The sequence below is a fragment of the Gossypium arboreum genome, chromosome 9, assembly GCF_025698485.1.
Source record: "Gossypium arboreum isolate Shixiya-1 chromosome 9, ASM2569848v2, whole genome shotgun sequence".
NCBI lineage: Eukaryota > Viridiplantae > Streptophyta > Magnoliopsida > Malvales > Malvaceae > Gossypium > Gossypium arboreum.
Window position 1 is genome coordinate 34,019,778 of NC_069078.1, and position 21,650 is coordinate 34,041,427.

The 21,650-nt window shown below is 33.1% G+C and overlaps 1 protein-coding gene across 1 annotated transcript; it reads right to left on the bottom strand.

The window, feature by feature from the left end:
• Nucleotides 1–5,486: 5,486 nt before the first annotated feature.
• On the bottom strand, nucleotides 5,487–7,267 carry LOC108455293 (protein MAINTENANCE OF MERISTEMS-like). Its single transcript, XM_017753872.1, has 4 exons — nucleotides 6,615–7,267; nucleotides 6,440–6,521; nucleotides 6,333–6,346; nucleotides 5,487–6,258 (listed from the first exon to the last, which is right to left on the bottom strand). The coding sequence occupies exons 1-4, from the start codon at nucleotides 7,265–7,267 to the stop codon at nucleotides 5,487–5,489; spliced, it is 1,521 nt and encodes a 506-aa protein (XP_017609361.1).
• Nucleotides 7,268–21,650: the final 14,383 nt, after the last annotated feature.

A 21,650-nucleotide genomic window follows, 5' to 3' on the forward strand; every position in this document is an offset into this window, starting at 1 on the left:
TCCCATGTAACCCTTTCTTTCGGAACCACAGATACCAGTGTCTTCCACCAATGATATGTCGAATCCCTTAGTAAAGATATAGCACATTTCAAACATTCTTCGGGAGTGCAAGAAAGCTCATCAAATACCCTAATAGAATTTTCAAGCCAGAACTCTGCTTTTTCGGGATCATCATCTATATTAGCCCTAAATTCTTTAGCCCCTTCTTTTCGAATTTTATCAATTGGGGGTTTGCTTAATCTTACCATTTTGGCACCTTGGGGAACTACAGGAACTGGTTGAGGAATAGGAGGGGGTGGAGAAGGCTGAGCGTTTGGATTTGCTCGAACAAATTCTGTGTACCAATTACTCATCATACAGAGAAAGGCTTCCCGAGCCCCATCTCCCTGATCATGTGTCTCATGCCTGCTCTCAACTGGTGCAGTCCCTTGTGCGGGAGCCTGCGCAATACTTTCTACATCATCAGCTACAGCTCGGTCGGGATCCATTTACTATATAAAAACACGATTTAAATTGTCAGGAGTCATCACACTATCATAATATAATTATGGCATGTATAGATAGACTTCCACACAGTACGTAAATCTAAGAACCACTTAAACCTCAGCTCTGATACCAATAAATGTAACACCCCTTACCCATGTTCTAAGCCGGAACAAGCTACGGAATATTACAGATCACGAAAATATAAATTCACACATTTACCTGATCTTACATAATTAATTCCTCTAGTTTGAACAAAAATAGATAATATTAACAGATATACATAAATACAAGTAAATTATCAAATTTTAAAAAGTAATATTTTAAACCAAATTAATTAGCTTTTTTATAAAAGTAACCCTAAAAAATAAATTAATTATCAAAATAACTCACCTTTTTAATTATGTACAAAAATAACCCATTTTCTACAGTAAAAAGTGGTGGAGCCATATGATATGGCGCCACCACTTTGCCACATCAGCCAGGGGTATTAAAAAATTATTTTTTGGTGGAGCCATGTTGAATGGCGCCACCAGTATAAAATACTAGGGAAATACTAAAAAATCTAGAAAAACGGGGGACTTAAAAAAATTTTCCATTTTTAGGTGGAGCCATTCTAAATGGCGCCACCACTTTTCTGATTTGTCAGGTTCTTATATTTTTTTTACTTTTTTTACTTTTTTAACTTTTTTATTTTTTTCTTATATTTTGTCTCTTTCTTAGATTTTTTTCTTTTTTAAGTTTTATATTATTTTCTTAATTTATTTTACTTATTTAATTTATATTATTAATTTTAAAAATTTGTAATATATATTTAAAATGTTTTATAATATTTTTTAAATTTTAATTATTATTTTTAAAAATATTTTTTAACTTTATATATATATATATATTTGTGAAATTAATTATTTATAAATTTTAAAATGTATTTTTCAAATTAATTTTTAAAATTTTAAAAAATAATTATTTTTCTTTTTTTTTTAGTTTTTGAAGTCTAATTTTTCTTATTTTATTTTGTTTATCTATTTTATTTATTTTTATTATACATTTCAAATTAAATTTTAGATTAGTTTTTCATAGATTTTGTCTTTTCTTTAATTTTTTCTTTTTTTAAGTTTTATATTATTTTCTTATTGTATTTTGTTTATTATTTTTATAATATTTGAAATGTATGTTTAATATATTATTAATTTTACATAGAATTTTTAAATTAAGATTTTATAATTTTTTGTTATTTTATTTTAGTTTATTTAATTTATTTATTTCTTATTATTAATTTTTAAAAGTTTGTAATGTAGATTTGAAATGTTCTATAATATATATTTGTTAAAATTTTAAATATCAGTTTTAGATTTTTTAAATTTTAAATGTATATTTCTCAAATTAATTTTTGAAAATTATAAATATTATATTTTAAATATTAACCATATTTTAATAATATAAAATATTAAAATAATTTAAAGATATGATCTTTCAAATTTATTATTTGTTTTATTTTTTAATAATATAAAACATTTAAACATTTAAATTTTTAAATAAAATTTGTATAAAAATTTAAAAATGTTAAATATTTTAAAAATAAATAAAAATTAGAAATTTCAAAATTCTATGTAAAATTTAAAAATATTTAAAGTCATTTAAAATATTAAAAATATTTTAAATCATTTTAAATCATTTTAAATGTTTTATAATATTAAAATATATTAAATAATTTGAAAATATATTTTAATATTTATAAAAAATATATTATAAAACATTTTTAAAAATATATTTCAAGTTGTTCAAATAAATAAAATAAATAAGGACTTAAAAAAGAAAAAAAAAGTCAAAACTTAAAAAAAAAGAGAGGCTAAAACAAATAAGTTGGCTATCAGACTTGAAAACTAGTGGCGCCAAATTATTTGGCTCCTCCAGGAAATGGAAAAATTGCTACGGGGCCCCCTATACTTTAAAAAATCACAGTATTTTGGTGGAGCCATTCTTTATGGCTCTACCTCTTGGTTCTCTTCTATATATAGAGTGGTGTAGTTGTTGTGTTAAGTGGAAAAGTTCAAAAAATTTGTTAAAAATGAATAATGAGGTGTTTTTGGTGTATGTTGTTTTTTATGGTGAAATTGTAGAAGGTGATATTGGCTGTGTATTTCAAGGCTGGCAAAGAGTAGGTTTGCGATTCAAAAAAAAATGTGAAGCTAGCAGAAATGAAAAGGAAGATCAGTGCGAAAATAGCTATCCGTTGTGGAAGGGCGATGTCCAAATTATTTTACAAGTTTCCAATCTCTACAGATCCGTTCAAATTTTGTGCGATGCAACTGTTAGATGATGATGACTTGGGCACTATGATGGAAATATGGTGGTCCACTACCAGTTGAATTATTTGCTGAGTTAGCAGACTTAGAGCCTGTTGAGAATGTTAGCCCAATAAGTCAACATCGCGAATTTTATTTTGATCTTAATGTTGGATGGACAGGCCAATTAGAATGCGGTGAAACGTCACAGATACCCAAAATTCCTAATTATGGTGGGAGTTTGTACAACAACCCAACCCTCGGTCCCCGTCTACAAATACATCTGGAGGTGATAATAAGCACTGAGACAAATGTTAGAGAAATGACCAATAATGGTGAAGATTCTGATCAAGACGTTGAAGATTTTAGTGACCCCGATGTTGATGAGGTTTCGGATGATATCGATGATGAAGGCCCGAAGGAGGTTGAAGATGTTCACGGCCCTTCATTCTGTAACTCGAGTCATGGTATTATTTTATGAAATGAACCTGAGGGCAACATGTTGAATGTAGATCTAGATGTAGCGCATGCATCCGAGTTCCCTGAGTACGCTGATATCGTACCTACTCATAGATTAGCGTCAAATTCACAGTTCGACGAGTTGTTCGTTGGGAAACAGTTCGAGAACAAGGCAGATTGTGTGTTTGCCATCAAACAATACAGCATGAAGTTGTCGATTGATTACAAGGTTTCCAAATCTACACCGACATTATACGTTAGGGAATGTTGGAGAGCCGACGATGGGTGTGGTTGGCGAGTTCGTGCTGCATTTATACAGAGGACTCAACAGTGGAAAATACGAAAATTAGAAGGACGTTATACATGTACTATTGCACGCATGTCTCAAGACCACTGAAAATTGGATGCCAAAAGTATTTGCCACTGCATCATGCCACTGGTGAAAGATAGCCTAATCATTCCTATGTCGACATTGATTGCAGACATGCAAGCTCGATTTCAGTACAGAGTGTCATACAGGAAAGCGTGGTGGGCGAAATAAATGGCCATGCAACATTTGTACGGCGACTGGGATGAGTAATACAATGAACTTTAGAGTTGGATTTCAACAATGGTAGAGTATGTCCCAGGAACTGTCGTGGACTTGCAAACGTTGCCTTATAGAGGCCCTAATGGAGAATTGGAACTGGGAAAAAGAGTGTTTCGTCGACTGTTCTGGACTTTCGATCCATGTGTTAGGGCCTTCTCCCACTGCAAACCGGTAGTGCAAGTTGATGGAACATGGATTTATGGAAAATACATGCAAATACTTCTGATTGCGGTTGCATAAGACGGTAATGGAAATGTACTACCAATCGCTTTTGCCATCGTAGAGTCGGAGAACTCTGAATCATGGGCATATTTCATTCGAAACTTACGGAGCCATGTTGTCAGACAAGACAACATTTGCATTATATCTGACAGATCGAAGGGTCTTGTTGCTGTAATTCGGCAATCGGAGGTTCCGTGGAGGTCTGTCTATTGTATTCGTCACATCGCTATGAACTTCCACAATGAGTATAAGAACAAAGACTGGCGCAAACAAATTTTCAACATAGGTAAAAATATCGTATTTAAATTCGTATTTGTAATTATTTCTAGTCCATTTCCTAATTTTAACTCATTTTATTAGAATATATACATAGGGTACGAGCTGGAACTACATCGATTTAGACATAAGTTGGCGAGGTTAGAGACTGATATGGCGGGCTGCAAACCTTCTCTTACACAGTGGTTGAGTAGCATGGAGTCGTGGCAATGGGCTCAATGTTTTGACGAGGGCTACTGTTATGGCCATATGACAACTAACCTTGTTGAGGCCGTTAACTCCGTCTTAAGGCGTACGCGTCACTTGCCAATTTCAGCTATTTTTTCAGCCACATTTTACAGGTTAGCAACCTTAATGCCAAAAATGGGGTTGAAACAAGCAAAACAGTTAGAGGCAAGACACGTATATGTCGAAAAAATCAGAGATGCCATGAAAGATAACACTCAAAGGGCTAGGTTGATGAATGTAGAACTATATTCTCAAAATTTGGAAACTTTTCGAGTGACAGAGTATATCAGTCGTCGGTCAGGGATCCCGCCACGGTCCTATGGAGTTGATCTCCGAAACAGGCGGTGTGAGTGCGGGATGTTCCAAGCACTACGATACCCATGTGCGCATGTGGTTGCAGCTTGTACTACCTATAGTTTGAATGTCGAACAATATATCGATGATGTATACACACTTGAACGTACGTTGCGTATTTGAGGTAACGAGTTCCCTGTATTAAGGGATATATCGACATGGGAAGTGCAATTGCCTATATTCGAGATGTTGCCTGATCGGTCACTATGTAGGAGAGTCAAAGGTAGACCGACAATAACGAGGATTTGAAACGACATGAATGTAAGAGAACAAGTCGATCCAAAGCGTTACACCATATGTAGAACAGTTGGCCACAATCAGAGCAAATGTCCCCATGGAAACGTCTACACTGGCCAATCTTCACGGTCTGAAAGAAATTAAATGTTGTAACTGAGGTCTGTCTATATTATTACCTTTTAGAAATAAAGTTTGTATTATTTAGTGTTAAAATTATATTTAAAATTAAAAGTTGCAACTTTTAATACTTTAAAAGATTTTATAATAAATTAAATAAAAAAACACTAATATATAAGTTGTGAAACCTTAAACCAATACAACAAACATCACATAATACTTGAAATTTACATAACTTAAAATTGGAAAGAACCAGGAGTGGTATCATTGTTCGAGGTATAACGGTTTAGGGGCCTTCGTTGACGGGGTGGACGTTGAGGTCTATTGTACACATCTGAAGGATTGGAAACTGGGTCGATCGTGGCCTCAGGCGGGGTGGAGTACATGTTATTACCAAACATATCAACTGATGTCAGTGGTTCCTCTAGGTCAAATAGACTCGAACCGCCTATATCCAGGTGATATGAACTCGAACCACCCATGTCCGGGTGATATGAACTTGAACCACCCATGTCCGGGTGATATGAACTCGAACTACCTATGTCCGGGTTATATGAACTACTCTGGGACTCATCACAAAAAGTGTCAACCCATTGCTCCGATGTGTTTAAAACTTGGTCCTTTGAGTCGGGCTCCGCCATATGTTGATCCTCTACCTCCACCGTAGGTTGATTTCCACGTCTGTAGCCGTGACCTGGTACTATCATAAGTTGTCCACCATATAAATAAACTCGCCATTGATTCATGTACCACTGCATATATTCTGTCCAGGGACTAAAGTCAAACATGCAGGAGTGCATCTCAGGCTGCCTGTCGTACCAGGTATTCCATAGTGCTACATAACATTGATGTTCCACGCTCCAATCTAATGTATGTCTCCCCTGCATGGTCTTACCGCGGACATCAGCAAACTGTTGTGGCTCGACCGGCACAAATTGTTTACACCCAAATTGTCGCATAACTCGATCACCGTCGTACCACTCAACGGTTGAGAAGTTGAGCACTGGCCTGTTAATGCACCACATAGAGCTTTAGCGTGAACCCTCTAAGGAATAAGGGTTGCAATGTTTACTATAGAATACGGCATCCACAAAAACTGCACAATATAACATAATGAGTCAATTCACATCACATACTGTAAGTGGATAAGTTAAATAAACGTTACTTAAACTATATTAATATATATTACTTTCTCTCCGACGTACGCCTCTATTATTTGACGGTAAATGATTAATGTCTGGCTCGCACCAATTCCCGGAGACGTCGCCCATCTGAAATTGAAACAAACATGTTGGCAGTTAAACTTTGAAAAATATTATCCACACTTGTGAGTCATTAAATGTTAAGTATAATTTTGTTTTTACCTATTTATAAGTGGCCATGAATATGGTTGGTGCCTAACAGCCGCTAGAAACGGCATCCTGTATAGAGCCCAAGACTGTAGTAGACCCAGACAACCAGCCATATTACTAACCCTATGTTTTGTTGCACGACAGAGCTCATAGTATAATGCAGCCAACACTGCAGATCCCCAGCTGTAACTACCGGCACGAGAAAAATCCTCCAATAGAGGAAAGTACTTTAAGTGGACTCTATTAGACGTGTTGTTCGGAAGAAGTACCCCCCCAATCAGCTGCATAATATAGGCTCGAGCAACATACATCACCTCCTGCTCAGTGGCAATGCTCGATAACTGCTTAAAATTTGCTCTCAACCATGCTAATGTCAAGCATGTGAAATTCTGTTCCTCATCACGATGAGACCGTCCAAGCAGTCTGTGGCATACTACAGAAGGTTCCAACACTTTGCTTCGACCCGTGACCACAGTACCGTCAACTCGTAACCCAAGTTGCATAGCAACGTCTTCTAATGTGATAATGCACTCCTCGCATGGCATAATGAAGGTGTGGGTCTCCGTACACCACCGCTCAACCAAGGCAGATAGTAAGTTTGGCCTCAAGTCAAACCTTCGGATCAATACGACGTCCCCAAATCTGGCCAACCGTAAGTATGGCATGATCCGCTCGTCCGGATCGTACTTGGGAAAATGACACCGCAACCTCAAAACCCGATAACCATCCTCAGTATGGTAAATTTTTATAAAAATATGATAAATCAATTATCTATATAATTTAAACATAAAAAATATATTCAAGAATAAAATTGAAAGGTTGAGAAAACAAAAACATCACACTTATATTATACCAACGTAACCATTCTAAGTATTTTTTTATTTAAGTTAAATTAAATAAGTAATAATATATTAATAATAGAATGAAAATTTGTCATAAAATATTAATAATAACACGTAGAAATCAAATGTGATTATTATATCCTAACCATAGTTAAGCATTAAATTAATTAAAATAAATATATTAATAATAAAAGAATGGGAGAAATTACAGAATATGAACTGGGACTAGTAAAATTACAAGAAAAGAGAAATTCATTGAGCAGCAACTCCAACTCCAACTCCACCAGTGTAAAAAATAAGTCCAAGCCAGAAAGCAACCCAAGAGAAGATGATTGGTTCAAGCAAGTTCAATTTGACACCAATGGCTACAATACGTATATATTTCTAATTTTAAAATTTTATGATATCTTATTCAAATTTTAAAGTGAGTAATAGCGAAAAATTGTTTTTCAAGGAATACTAATATTTTTTATATGATAAAATTTAAAACATAAAGTATTTTTAAACAAATACTTATGTTTTCTAGTTATTTATAAATTAACTAGTAAATAATCAAATATATTCACTTTTATTATTATTGTTTTAATAATATATATATATTAAAATTAAAAGAATTTTGTTTCATAAATCGAGCTCGTCAAGTAATAGTTTTATGTATTAATCCCTACACACCGCCTAATAAATTAAGTATGAAATTAGTAAAAATAGAGTAAAGTTTTAAGTAAGTCGATTTTAAGGGTAGTTATTTAAAAAATGAAAATATCCTAATTTTTTTATAATATATCTATTCTATTATAATTTGTGTGATTAAATTAGATGTTTGGAGGTGAGTGCTACTAACTTTTTTTAAAGTATACAAATACAATTACAAATAATGTATATCTAAATCAATTATAACAAAAATAATGTATTACAAAGTATAATCAAATTAATAATCTAAAATGTTCAATGAAGCTAAATAACAACTAATTAGAGATAAGGATTTTAAAGTAGTCAAAACATGTTCAACAGAGTAGCGATTAGCAAAAAAATTTGGGAAACTAAACCGAATTTTTTAATTTATAATAAATTTTACTGTTTAACGATCATCGATGAAGTGTGATCCGTATTTGCTCCGAAGACATCTTCAAATCAGATAATATAAAAAACAAACATACAATACAATTATTTATTATATTACATTAACTATAAAATATAAAAATAAAAAATAAAATTTTAACAAACGTACATTTTTTTCCCTCACTCAACTTCTTAATCTATACAAGGGGACCAAGCCCCACCCATATATATAACAAATTTTAAAAAAAAATAAAACAATAAAAGAGTCAAAATAATAAAAAATATTTAATATATATATTTTTTAATTTTATATTTATATTTAAATTTATTAATAGTCACATCACTAACATGATGTGACAAGTTATAATAAATATATATATATATTTAATTTAAACTTTAAAATTTAAATACATATATCTAATGTTAAAAAAGAATTTAAAATAATATTTAAAATTGTAAAAAATATATTATAAAACATTTTAAATATACATTACAAAATTTTTAAAGTTAATAATAAAATAAATAAACAAAATAAAATAAGAAAAAACATAAAATTTCAAAAAGTAAAAAAAGGAAAAGACAAAATTTTTAAAAATATTTAAAATATTATGATTTCTTATATTATTAAAAATTATAATTTTTAAATGTATTTAAAATTATATTTAAAATTTTAAAAATAATCTCAATTACAAATATATATATATATTAATAAAATATTTCAAATTTTTAAAGTTAATAATAATAATTAAACATAAAAGAAAAAACAAAACAATAAAAGAGTAAAAAAATATATTTAATATTTATAAAATAATATTTAATATATTTTTTAAAATTTATATTTATATTTAATTTATTAATAGTCACATCACTGACATGATGTGACTAGTTATAATAAATATATATATTTTAATTTAAACTTTAAAATTTAAATATATATACCTAATGATAAAAAGATTTAAAAATAATATTTAAAATTGTATGTAAAATTAATAAAATATTAAACATACATTTCAAATATTATAAAACTAATAATTTCAAAACTAATTTGAAAATACATTTTAAAATTTATAAAAATTAATTTCACAAATATATATATAAAGTTAAAAATATTTTTAAAATAATAATTAAAATTTTAAAAAATATTATAAAACATTTTAAATATATATTACAAATTTTTAAAATTAATAATATAAATTAAATAAGCAAAATAAATTAAGAAAATAATATGAAACTTAAAAAGAAAAAATCTAAGAAAGAGACAAAATATAAGAAAAAAAAGTTAAAAAGTTAAAAAGTAAAAAAAGTAAAAAAAGTAAAAAAAAAATATAAGAACCTGACAAATCAGAAAAGTGGTGGCGCTATTTAGAATGGCTCCACCCAAAAATGGAAAAATTTTTTTAAGTCCCCCGTTTTTTTAAATTTTTTAGTATTTCCCTAGTATTTTATACTGATGGCGCCATTCAACATAGCTCCACCAAAAAATAATTTTTTAATACCCCTGGCTGACGTGGCAAAGTGGTGGCGCCATATCATATGGCTCCATCACTTTTTACTGTAGAAAATGGGTTATTTTTTTACATAATTAAAAGAGTGGGTTATTTTGATAATTAATTTTTTTTAGGGTTACTTTTATAAAAAAAAGCCAAATTAATTATAACATATAACAAAATGATTCAGCCCTCTATACATGCCATAATTCTAAAATAGTGTTTACAAAATACCAAAAAGTATTGATAGTGTGGATGGGTCTCCGACGATCTTCAAATCTCGAGCTGGCTTAGTAATTCTATAAGACAAGAAAAAGAAAAGAAGGTAAGCATATAGCTTAGTAAGTAAGTACGAAATTGATATACAATTTATCAAAGTAAAACAATCCTACTAGTATATAATCACATATTCAGGACAAGCTATTTTCTGGAGTTCCGGTTTAAAAAAAATCATATCTCGAGCTACAAAACTCGAAATCCAATTCCATAAATTTTCCCTGAAACTAGACTCATATGTCTACTTATTAATTTTTTTTTTGGAATTTTTGGTTAGGCCAATTAGTATAGTTTATTAGTTAAAATCTCCCCTGTTTCAGGGTACGACTACTCTGACCCTTGTGCACTACGAACCAAATTTCTCCCTGTACAAAATTTCAACGACCATGCCGTTTGTTTCCTTTAAAAATAGACTCAATAAGGAATCCATGCATGTAATGTGACGGCCCAAAATTGACCCTAGTGGGGAAGTGGTTTCGAGACTGCTAAACCGAGTCACCGAAATGTTTGAACGTAATATTTATTGTCTAGAATGTGTATTTATGAATGTGTGAAAATTTCAAGCTTCGATTTAGTCGATTGCATGTGAATTCAGTTATTAGGACTTGTGTGACATTTTTGAAATGTGATAGGCTAATCTATAAGGACCTAATAGTGCATGTAATCAAAAGGGAGGACTTGCATGTCAAATATCCCTTCTTTTTATAAGTGGTGGCCGGCCATGACAAAGAATGATGGGCAAAACATGTCATAGACATGTTTTGTTGGTGCATTATGGGAGGAAACAATAAATTAAGGTTAGGAATAAAGAAATGAAAAAAAAAAAAGAGAGAAGGTGTGTGACCCCCTATTGCCGTGAGTTGAGGGAAGGAAAACAAAAAAAATGTTCAACATTTTCACTTCTCTTGGCCGAAAATCCTAAGGAAGAAGGAGGGAGTTCTTGCTTCATGCTTGGGTTGGAAGAGGATTAGGAGGAGGTTTGGCCATACTTGTATCTAGATTAAGGTATGTTGAGGTTGTGCCTTGAGATTCATGCATGTTTTTAGTTGCTAGCTTGAGTTCTAATTAGCCCATGGTTCAAATCTTTGCTATGTCATGGGAATGATGTTCGGCCAAGGTGGATTTTGTGTTAATGCCATTGCATGCTAAAATATGAAGCTTGTCGATGATATATGTGATGGTGGGTTGATGATTCTTGGATTTTCTTTTTAGCATTTTTGAGTGAGACATTAAGTTCTTTGTTTAACCATGACCAAAATTGAAATGGTATGGTGTTGTGATGTATTCGGCCATGGTATATCCATAAGAATGATTTATGCTTATTGCATGGTAGGTAAGATTTGTGTTTTGGATATATGTTTATATTTGGTTATAATCAACTTGAGATTCGGCCCTTGCACCTATATGTATATATGTTTGCATATGACAATATACTATCTCAAGGTATATATTTACTTGTGATGATGTTTTGGTTATGAAGTAAATGATAGATGTGTATTGAGCTACAATATGTAATGCATTAGTTAGTAAAATGTATGCCATTCATGTGTGGTATTAAACATGTAATTGGCCTCAACATCAACATGCATAATCGGCCACATGAATGAGTACCTAGGTTGATGTGTTGTTCGGCCATGAGTAAGCATGTTGAAGGCTTTATCTTGACTTAGAAAATTCGGCTAAGGAGAGTACTAACTAATGTGTTGAGTTTGATTCATGAATTCCGTACATATGTGACTTCAATGTCTTGTCGATGCTCAAATGATTAAATCAATTTATTTGTTAAATTAAGCTCAAGAGCAAAGGCGGACTAAATTCGATAAAGGGAAGGAAAAAGTGGTCGAATAGCCATCGGAATCGTTCGACAACATCCGAGGTAAGTTTTCGAGTAATGGAACTTAGATTATGTAATAAACAAATCAAAATCATGCTTTTGTATGTGGCTATTGAGCCGAAATTGTAAATATGATAGTGTCTTGTGTTCGAGCTTTGGTAGTGAGAATGAAATACGGATGTGTTATGATTTGTTAATATATGTGCTTGGTTATTCGAATGATATCCGGGTTAATTCCCGAAGGTATTTGTGCGAGTTGCTAAATCTGGGTTAATTCAAGGCATTTGTGCGAGTTACTAAATCCGGTTAATTCTCAAGGCAATTGTGCGAGTTACCAAATCCGGGTTAAGTCCGAAGGCATTTATGCAAATTACTATAACCGGGCTATGTCCCAAGACAATCGAGCGAGTAGCTATATCCGGTTAAATTCAAGGTACGTGATTCGGGATGAGCAACCTTGCTATAAAATTTCAGTTAATACGCTTGAAAAATTCCAGCAATGAGGTATGTTCGTATGTGCATTGGAATAGTTGATTCCCTTCGAATAATATTCGCTCAATCGAGTAGTGAGCTTCCGGTATTTGGCTAAGATGATCCCTCATGTATGAATTCAGGGGTTGGAATGTGAAGTAGGAATGATTTGAGAATATGTATATACGGAATTGTCCGCTTAGTTATATGAATGCTATACCTCTGTTGTGCTTAAAATCTTTGCTCAAAACTTACTAAGCATAAATTGCTTACTCCGCTTTCTTTGTTCTCTGTTTTATAGATTTTGGCTCGTCACCATCGGACTGGATTTTTGGAAGTCAAGTCTCCCACACTATCAAAGCCCCTTTTGGTACAAATTTTGGTTGAGCTTTGAAATGGCATGTATAGGACTACCCTTTGTTGTTTTTCAAGTACTTTTTGTGATGTATGTGTGTACCATGCAAAATGGCTCGTAGAAGTGGAGTATGGCATTAGACCATTTGTGTTTATGTATATATATATGGTTTCATGATGTGACTATGGACTGGAATGGAAGTGTTGGGCAATGATCAGCCCTTGGAATGGCTCATATGATTATATGTGGACCTATGTATGACAAAACTCTAGTTGGTCCATGGAAACCACGAAATAGGTAAAGTTTACCTTAAGAATAGATGCTGACAGCAGCAGTGGTGTGGATGTGAAAAATCACTAAAATTAGGAGGAATGGAATTAAATAGTGAATAAATTATGTAAATGAACCTTGATGAAACTACTTTCATATGGAAGAAACGAAACGGTCATATGAGTTGTATGTTAAGAGATATTTAGGTTTTCGTGAAACAGGGCCAGAACAGTTTCTGGATTCCCTGTTCCGACTTTGGAAATTCATTATAAATTAACCAGAGATAATTAGGAGTCATGCCATATATTTATAGATTCCTCTTTGAGTTTAGTTTCTATAGAAACAAAAGGCATCAGTATTGAAGCCCTGTACAGGGAGATATCCAATTCGTAATGCATGAAGGTCAGTGTAGTCGAACCCTGGAATAGGGGAGACTTTAACTAATAAACTGTACTAATTGGCTCGACCAAAAATTCTAGAAAAAAATATGTAGATGGACATATGAGTCTAGTTTCAGGAAAAAATTACAAAACTGATTTTCGAGTTTTGAAACTCAAGATATGATTTTTAAGATGAAAGTGATGCAGTAACCAGCTTGTCTGGAAATTTTTAAATGGACTGTGAAAACAATTAAGTTAAGTCTGTGTGCACCTTGTGTTCGACTCCGGTAACGGACTCGGGAACGGGGTGTTACATGTAAGGTATGACTCTTAATAATTTTTGTACAATTTATGGTGAATTTCTAAAGTTAGAATAGAGGGTCTTGAATTCATTCAGACCTTGTTTCACAAGAATTCAAATATCTCCCCTGTTTCTTTTATGTAAAAATAGACTCATTAAGCTTCATTTTCATATATCATTTGCATTTTTATTCAACTTCCACTATTTTTGGTAAATTTTTAAAATCATGTAACTGTTGCTGTCCAACACTGTTTTATTTCTAACATTCACTATTGCATAATTCCACCTAGTCCTTTTTGTTATACCATAATTCACTCAATTATCGAGCACATAGCCCCTAACTTTTCATAAACATAAATTTGCACATATTCACATTATAATAACTTTCACATATTACCACTTTATCGAGTTTTGCCGTTGAACTCAACGGAAAATAACAAATATACCATTGTTTACACATATTTCCCCCTTCCACACTTATAGCCGAAGCAATCTGATATGCATAGTAGCATGCACTTAGTACTACACATGCGATCAACAATTCGATACACGTAGTAGCCTGCACTTAGTACTACACACGTGACCTCATCATTTGATACATGTAGTAGCCTGCACTTAGTACTACACACGTGATCGAAGTCATTGAGTACGCATAGTTGCCTGCACTTAGTACTACACATGCGACTTAACAGTATGATACACGTAGTAGCCTACACTTAGTACTACACACGTGTATTCACAATGGTTCATTCAGATTGTTCTGTTCAAGGTTCAACCGAAAATCTTTCCTTTTCACTTTGTTAACACTTATTCATAATCTAATTAAATTTGCAAATTCCATCATTTAATCATTCTATGGACAGTCACCAATTCATATGATAACAACATAAAATAACATAAAAAAAATCGATAAATTATTCATGTACGAACTTACCTCGGTGCAAACTTTAGAAATGTTATAATTTAGTCTGAAAGCTTTTCTTTTCCCCGATCACGATCGATTCCATGTCTTTCTTGATCTATAACAACACATTTAGCTCATTTAACACCCATACTATTTATTTCAATCCAAAAATCACATTATGGAAAAATTACGTTTTTGCCCCCTAACTTTTACAAAATTATGATTTTTCCTCTAGGCTCGGAAATTTAATTTCAGCCCTTATTCTTATGTTTTATGACATTATGAACATTTTTCTCTTCTATGGGAACATCAAATTCTCACTCTAACATGTACTTATGAACATTAGGTATTTTTACCGATTATGTCGTTTTGCTCGTTTTCACTTAAAACCGAGTAGCACGAGTTGTCTAACATAATTTAAAACCTCATATTCTATCATAAAACACCAAAATACACAAATTTCACCTATGGGTATATTTCCAAATATGAACCCTAGGTTGAATTATTGTTAACATAAGCTAAATCGAGCTACCGGGATTTCAAAAACATAAAAATCATTAAAAACGGGGATTGAAATCACTTACTATGAAGCTTGAAAGTTGAAGAAACCCTAGCTATGGAGAGAGGTGAAATTTGGCCAAGCTTAATGAAGATGAACACATTTTTGTGTTATTTTTCCCATTTTATTTCATTTAATATGCAAATGACCAAAATGCCCTTACTACTAAACTTTCCAAAAATTCCATCCATGTCCAATTTTTGTCCATAGACTTAGAAATTGGTCAAATTGCTATTTAATACCTCCTCATTAATATTCCAAAGCAATTTCATACTAAAAACTTCTAGAATGCAAGTTTTGCAAATTATTCGATTTAGTCCCTAATTTCAATTTAAGCACTTTATGCATAAAATTTCATCACGAAATTTTCACACAATCATGCAATCATATCATGAACCTCAAAATAATTATAAAATAATTATTTCTATCTTGGATTTGTGGTCACGAAACCACTATTCCGATTACGCCCTAATTCGGGCTGTCACACAATCTCTACTAAAACCAAGTAAATCACTCAAAAACTACATCATTTTCTTCATTTTCTCCAAAACGTGGATTTTTTGTGTTGTGTCAAAATTATCTTTTTCTTGCATTCAAGGTAACTAATTATCTTCCTATTAATTTTAAATGTTATCTAGTCTCTTAAATTGAATTTTTAGGTATTGAAATGCATGGTTTAGATAAAAATCAAAATTATGGTCATTAATGGTGGATTTCGGGTTTGTTGATAAAAACTTGATTTTAAAATATTTTTCAACTTGTCTTAACATGATTAGAAGCTTTCTAAAGATAATTTAAAGTTTCATAAAGAAATTCTTTAGTTTTAATGAATTTTCGTTCTAAAGCTAAAACTTGTGGAAATATTTTGATACCTTAAAATGCGTGGTTTTGGGTAGTGTAAAGGTTGGAAATTAGTAGTAGATGAACATGTAGGTGAATGGAATTCGTTTCGTGTGAAAAGATTAAGTGTAGGTCTAGATATTCGAATCTAAAGTTTCTATGATAAAAATTTCGGTTAAAAAGTTAAGGTAGCTTAGGCTTATGTTTGTGACTGTTTTAACGAGTTGATGGTTTTTTGGTTGATGGTGTATTTGTATGGTTTGCCTTGTTGGAGAATTGAAGTCAGCAGGACCTTCAACGAGTAGGGGTAAAGGCAAGGAAAAGCTTACCTAAGCTTTTGGCTTTCGGCAAAAGCGTGCAATTTGGTGAGTGTTTGGAATAATCGCTCGCAAGTGAGTCACTGTGTATTTGGGAATTTAAAAGTAGCCTAAACCCCTACCCTAAATTTTGAGTGTAAGTATTCTCACATTTATGACAGAATGGATTGTATGTGTATTGTGGAAACTGAGATTGTGGACTTATGAATATAAATGTAATGCTAGAACATTTGCCATGAACATGAGATGACTGTTGTGTATGTGATTATGAGGGTATGTTAAACATGCCGTGTGATAGAGAATATAATGTGATTGGCCTTGTGATTAAATGAGACCTTTGGATATAGTTTTCATGCGATAAGATTATGGGTGCTCATTTACATGTGTTGTGATATTGGGGCGTTGAGGCTCAGGGATAGAACTCGGAGACATAAGGGATTGTGAGCCAAGCTCCATTTATCAGGATATATATGTATAGTGTGTTTGAGAGTGTTAGTTATATGCTTCACTTATCGGATATAATTGACTCAATGAGTTTATGTGTGGTGTGGAGGAGATTTGTGTACCCGATGTGTGGCAATAAAGTCCACTTTATGTTTCATCCTCTCAAGAGACAATCTATCATAATTTGCACTTGTATGTGATTCTTGTGGTTAAATGCATGATTATGGGTGTATATATGAAATTGTAGGCAAGTCCCATGTGTTAAACAACATGCTATATGTCGCCTTGATTGCTTGATGTCTTATTTGTACAAGTGGTTACTCTGAGCATTCACTGAACTTGTAAACTTCACCCACTCCATTTTTACCATTGCAGATACTTAGTGCTGGTGTGAGTGGTGTGGCCATCTAGGGGTTGATCCAAGCTATTCTTCAGTTGTTATAATAGGTGTTATTAATTATTCTTGATTATATAAGTTAAGGCAATGGGATAGAAGTTTATATTGATTTTATTGAGTATATGTTGGATTAATTGTTTGCATGTTAAATATGTTTAGATGTATTTGGATTTGGAAAAGCTATTTTGGATTTTTGTTTTAGTCATTTCGATGCTTGTTTGATTAAATAAATGAAACATAATGTTGATGAACTAAGTTTGCATGATTTAAACACAAATGTATGCTGAAGTTTTGTTAATAGAAGTAGGGGTCAATATTAAAACCTAAAAACGATACCTCTGTCTTCACGAAAGTGCAGGGAGTCAGAATGCGAAATTGGTATCGATACCATAGCCTGAGCATCTGTAACAACCCGATTTTAGCTAAATCGGAATAGTGGTTTCTGAACCACAAATTTGATGTTGGAAAATTTATTTTAATATTACTTTTGGTGTTTACAACATGATAGCATGTATGTGTGAAAGTTTCGTGAAGTAATTTTGTCGTTTAATTGCTCAATTTGAGAAAAAGGATTAAATCGCGTAAAATGCAAAAGTACGTTCTATTAGCTAAAGGTGTTAAACAGCTGTAGAACCTTAAAGTTTAAGTCCTTATGAAGTGAATAGTCTAATTGTGAGTTAGTGGATGATATTTGGTTTGGCATTTGTGTAAATATGAAATATTTTAATGGTAAATTAGTAAAAAGGTAAATAATGGTTAATAAAATAAAAACAACTGAAATTGTCATCATCTTTCTCACTTGGAACCGAAATTGGAGAAGAAGAAGAAAGCCAAAGAATAGGTTTTTCCATTCAGACACTTTGAATCTTTGGATCCTTTTTGATGATTTCTATGTTTTTGTAATCGTTGCAGCTCAATCTAGCTAGCCCGTACCTTTAATTTTGAAACTGTTAAAGATTTTGAGTTTCCATTGTTGAATCTATGTGTTCTTTGATGTTTAATGATAAAATATGAAAGCTTGATGATAGTTTTACTAGTTTTGTAAAGTGATTTTTGACAAAAATGTCGAAAAAAGGGATTAAATTGTGAAATATGCAAATTGTGTGGTTAAAATGTGAAATAAATGAAAGTTTTGGGCTGCTAGGGACTTATATGTAATTCGGTCAAGCTTGGGTTTATTGAAAATATGTGAATTTTGTATATTTGTGAAATAAGGACTAAATTGTTAAAGGTGTAAAAGTTTAGGGGCTAAAGTGTAAATATGCTTAAATGTATGTTTTGGACTAAATTGAATGAGTGGTTGATTAAAGAAGTTAATTTTGAACATATTTAGATCAAGAAAACAGGAATTCGAAATTAGATCAGGAAAAAGGCAAGATTATCGAGTAATTGACTCATTTCGCCGTTTTCATACTCGAGGTAAGTTTGTATGTGACGATTTCATTATAAACATATGTTAAATGCTTTGATATTGCCTAAAATGTGATTATGAGATTTTCATTAATGTATTAATTGTAAATACGACTCTACGGAATTATTCGGAGATGAAATTGATAAGCTAGAAATTGAACCTTAGGAATAGATTTGGATACTTGTGACATGTTATAAGATGATAGACCGATTTAGCATCGGGCCATTCATATCGGATGTGTTGGCTTCGGGCCATGATATTAGCACTTCAGGTGCGAGTTATACCGATTTGGCTTCAGGTCATGCATATCTGATGTTTTTTTATTGGCTTCTGGCCATGGAAAATAGTTCTACAGATAAGTTACCTTGATTTGGCTACGGTCCATGGTATAGGTACTTATCGTACAAGACTTATGAGTATCTAATTTCTATTTCGGATGTTTCAACGGATAAATGAATGAAATGGTTGAGAAAAAGGTTAGTATGAGGCGATACAGGTATGTACAGAACCTATTCAAGTATTAAATAGAGAAAGTTCAATGAGATGATATTTGATCATGTTTTGAGACATGAGAAGGTTTGTATTTAATGTGTATAATTGGTTGATTTGTATTTATTTGATGAATTAAGTTATCTACATACGAGCTTACTAAGTTATGAAGCTTACTTTGTGTAATTTTTCTATGTTTTATAGTGAATCAAGGCTAGCTCGGATCCAAAGGTCATTGGGAACATCACCGCACTATAGGACATCTAATTGGTACTTTTGAGTTGTATATATATGGTATATGGCATGTATAGGCTACTTCTGGTATTTTGGTTGTGATTATAGCCATGAGAGTTGGCTTGTAAATGATGATAATGCTGATGTGTGTTTGGCTATTAGAAATGGCTTGTAAATGTATATGTTTTGGTTTGTATGTAATGCCCCAAAATATAGGTACTTATTTTTTGTATGTTGTGTAACTCAAATGCATGCTTGTCCCAATGGTTAAGTGTCTTGGGAAGTGCCTGAGAGGTGTTGGGTTCAAGCTTGGGCATTTGAGAAAAAAACTTTGTTTTTAAGGAATGAGCCCTTGTCGTGGTTGGTAGACTTTTAAATTATTGAGGGTAAGATATGTCATAAAAACCTTGTTGGTCCAAGGTTTAATGGTGTGTTTCTAATGCTAAGGGACTTAAGTTCGAGTCCTACTGCGCGCAAAGGGTGTCTTTTTGCTGCTGTGCCGTGTAAGAGGTTGTATGTCAGTGGGATACTGATGCTCATGGGCAGTTGAGAGTGTTGAGGGGAGTGGGTAGTGTGGGGACAAATTCTAGGAGGATATTGTGGAGAGATTTGAGGAGAGGATTAGGGGGAATTGAGGTAAAAGAGAGTGGAGTACCGAATTTGGACTCTAGGCACTGAAGGAATTGGTTTATGTTGGGGATTCGACTTTAGGTGAGTTTAGTTCGGTGGCTATGCACTTTTTTTTTCGCTCCTCAAATTTTGTCTATTGTGACATTTGTTTTTGGGTTCTTTTCTGCATTTTTCTAATAGCCGAATTCTGCTAGGGGTTCTTTGGGGTATTTTCTTTTTGCCTATTTCAGTTTTTTTCCTTCTACCACTACTCCTTAACGAATCATTTTTTCCCTTGTTGTTCTTGTGGCCAAATACTTTTCTTTCTCTCTGAAATCCAATTTGTTTTGTTGGCCAAATTTCTTCTTCCTCCTTTTCCCCAATCAGTTTCTTATTGATCAATTGCTTCTTTCCCTCTCTGTGCTAATTCTTCTTTACCTTCTGTTGGCTTTGGTGGTAATGCATCTACTCAGTTTTGCTCTTCCTCTCTCTTTCTCCCTCCGTGTATATTTAGTGTTATACTTATCATCTTCTTGTGTTGCCGATTTCTGATAGGATGGTAGTTATGCCTTTGTTACCTCTGTCAAAGCGGGTGCTTCTGGATTTCGTGTTGGGTATAGGTCGACTACTCTTTTCTCTGAATTGGTTCTGCATTTTTTAGTAGGTCACTACTTGGTTTCTACTCTTTCGACTTTCTCTTACTTTCCCTCTCTGTTGTGTTAATCCTGTAGGTAACACCTCCTTTTACTGTCGATTTACTAGGAGTATTGGGTGATCAATCTTATTCAGCAGTTTAAGTGGATTAAATCACTTTTGTTCATTCAAGGCAGGTATCTAATGTTTTAGGATTAAGTAATAAAGAGGAGGGTGATTTACCTTATTATCAAATGGCTAATTGAATGCCTTGAAAGAATGTAGAATTGGTGCTCGTAGACTTTTAGCACTTTTCACAAACAGGTGTGTAACCACACTGCTATAAATGTAGATCGGCAAAAGCTGAAAAAGTTTGTCTACTGATGCTACACGAGTGTGCGCTCACTCGTATGGTAATCCGAACGCGTAAAACATGGGTGTTAGATCGTAAAGGCTTCCATGAACATTTTCATGGGCTTAGGCCATTTTGGGCCACGTAGGGCCGAAATGGGCCGTGTGGGCTTCACGGGCTCATAGGCCCCACACGGATAAAGCACACGGATGTGTGGAGATTATTCAGCCAAGTTGTGTTGTTCACACGGCCAAGGTCATTTTTGGGTTTTACGGGCCACGCGAGCGTGTAGGCCCACATGGGTCGTATTATGGGCTTGGGCCTATTTTCATTGTTTGGCTGTTAAGGTTGCACGGGTCGCCCAAGACGACTGTGGACCTACTGTTGGGTAGGTAAGTATAGCTAGACCCTAATCTGATGAAATGACTAATATGACCCTATGATATGTATGACTGTGTTCGAGCATGACATGATTTGCATACACATATGATATTGTGACATGACATTTTGCATTGGGATGGGCAATTATATTTGCAGGAAGTGTACTGTACTGGCAACTCTGCTGCAAATACTGTTTAGTGCCG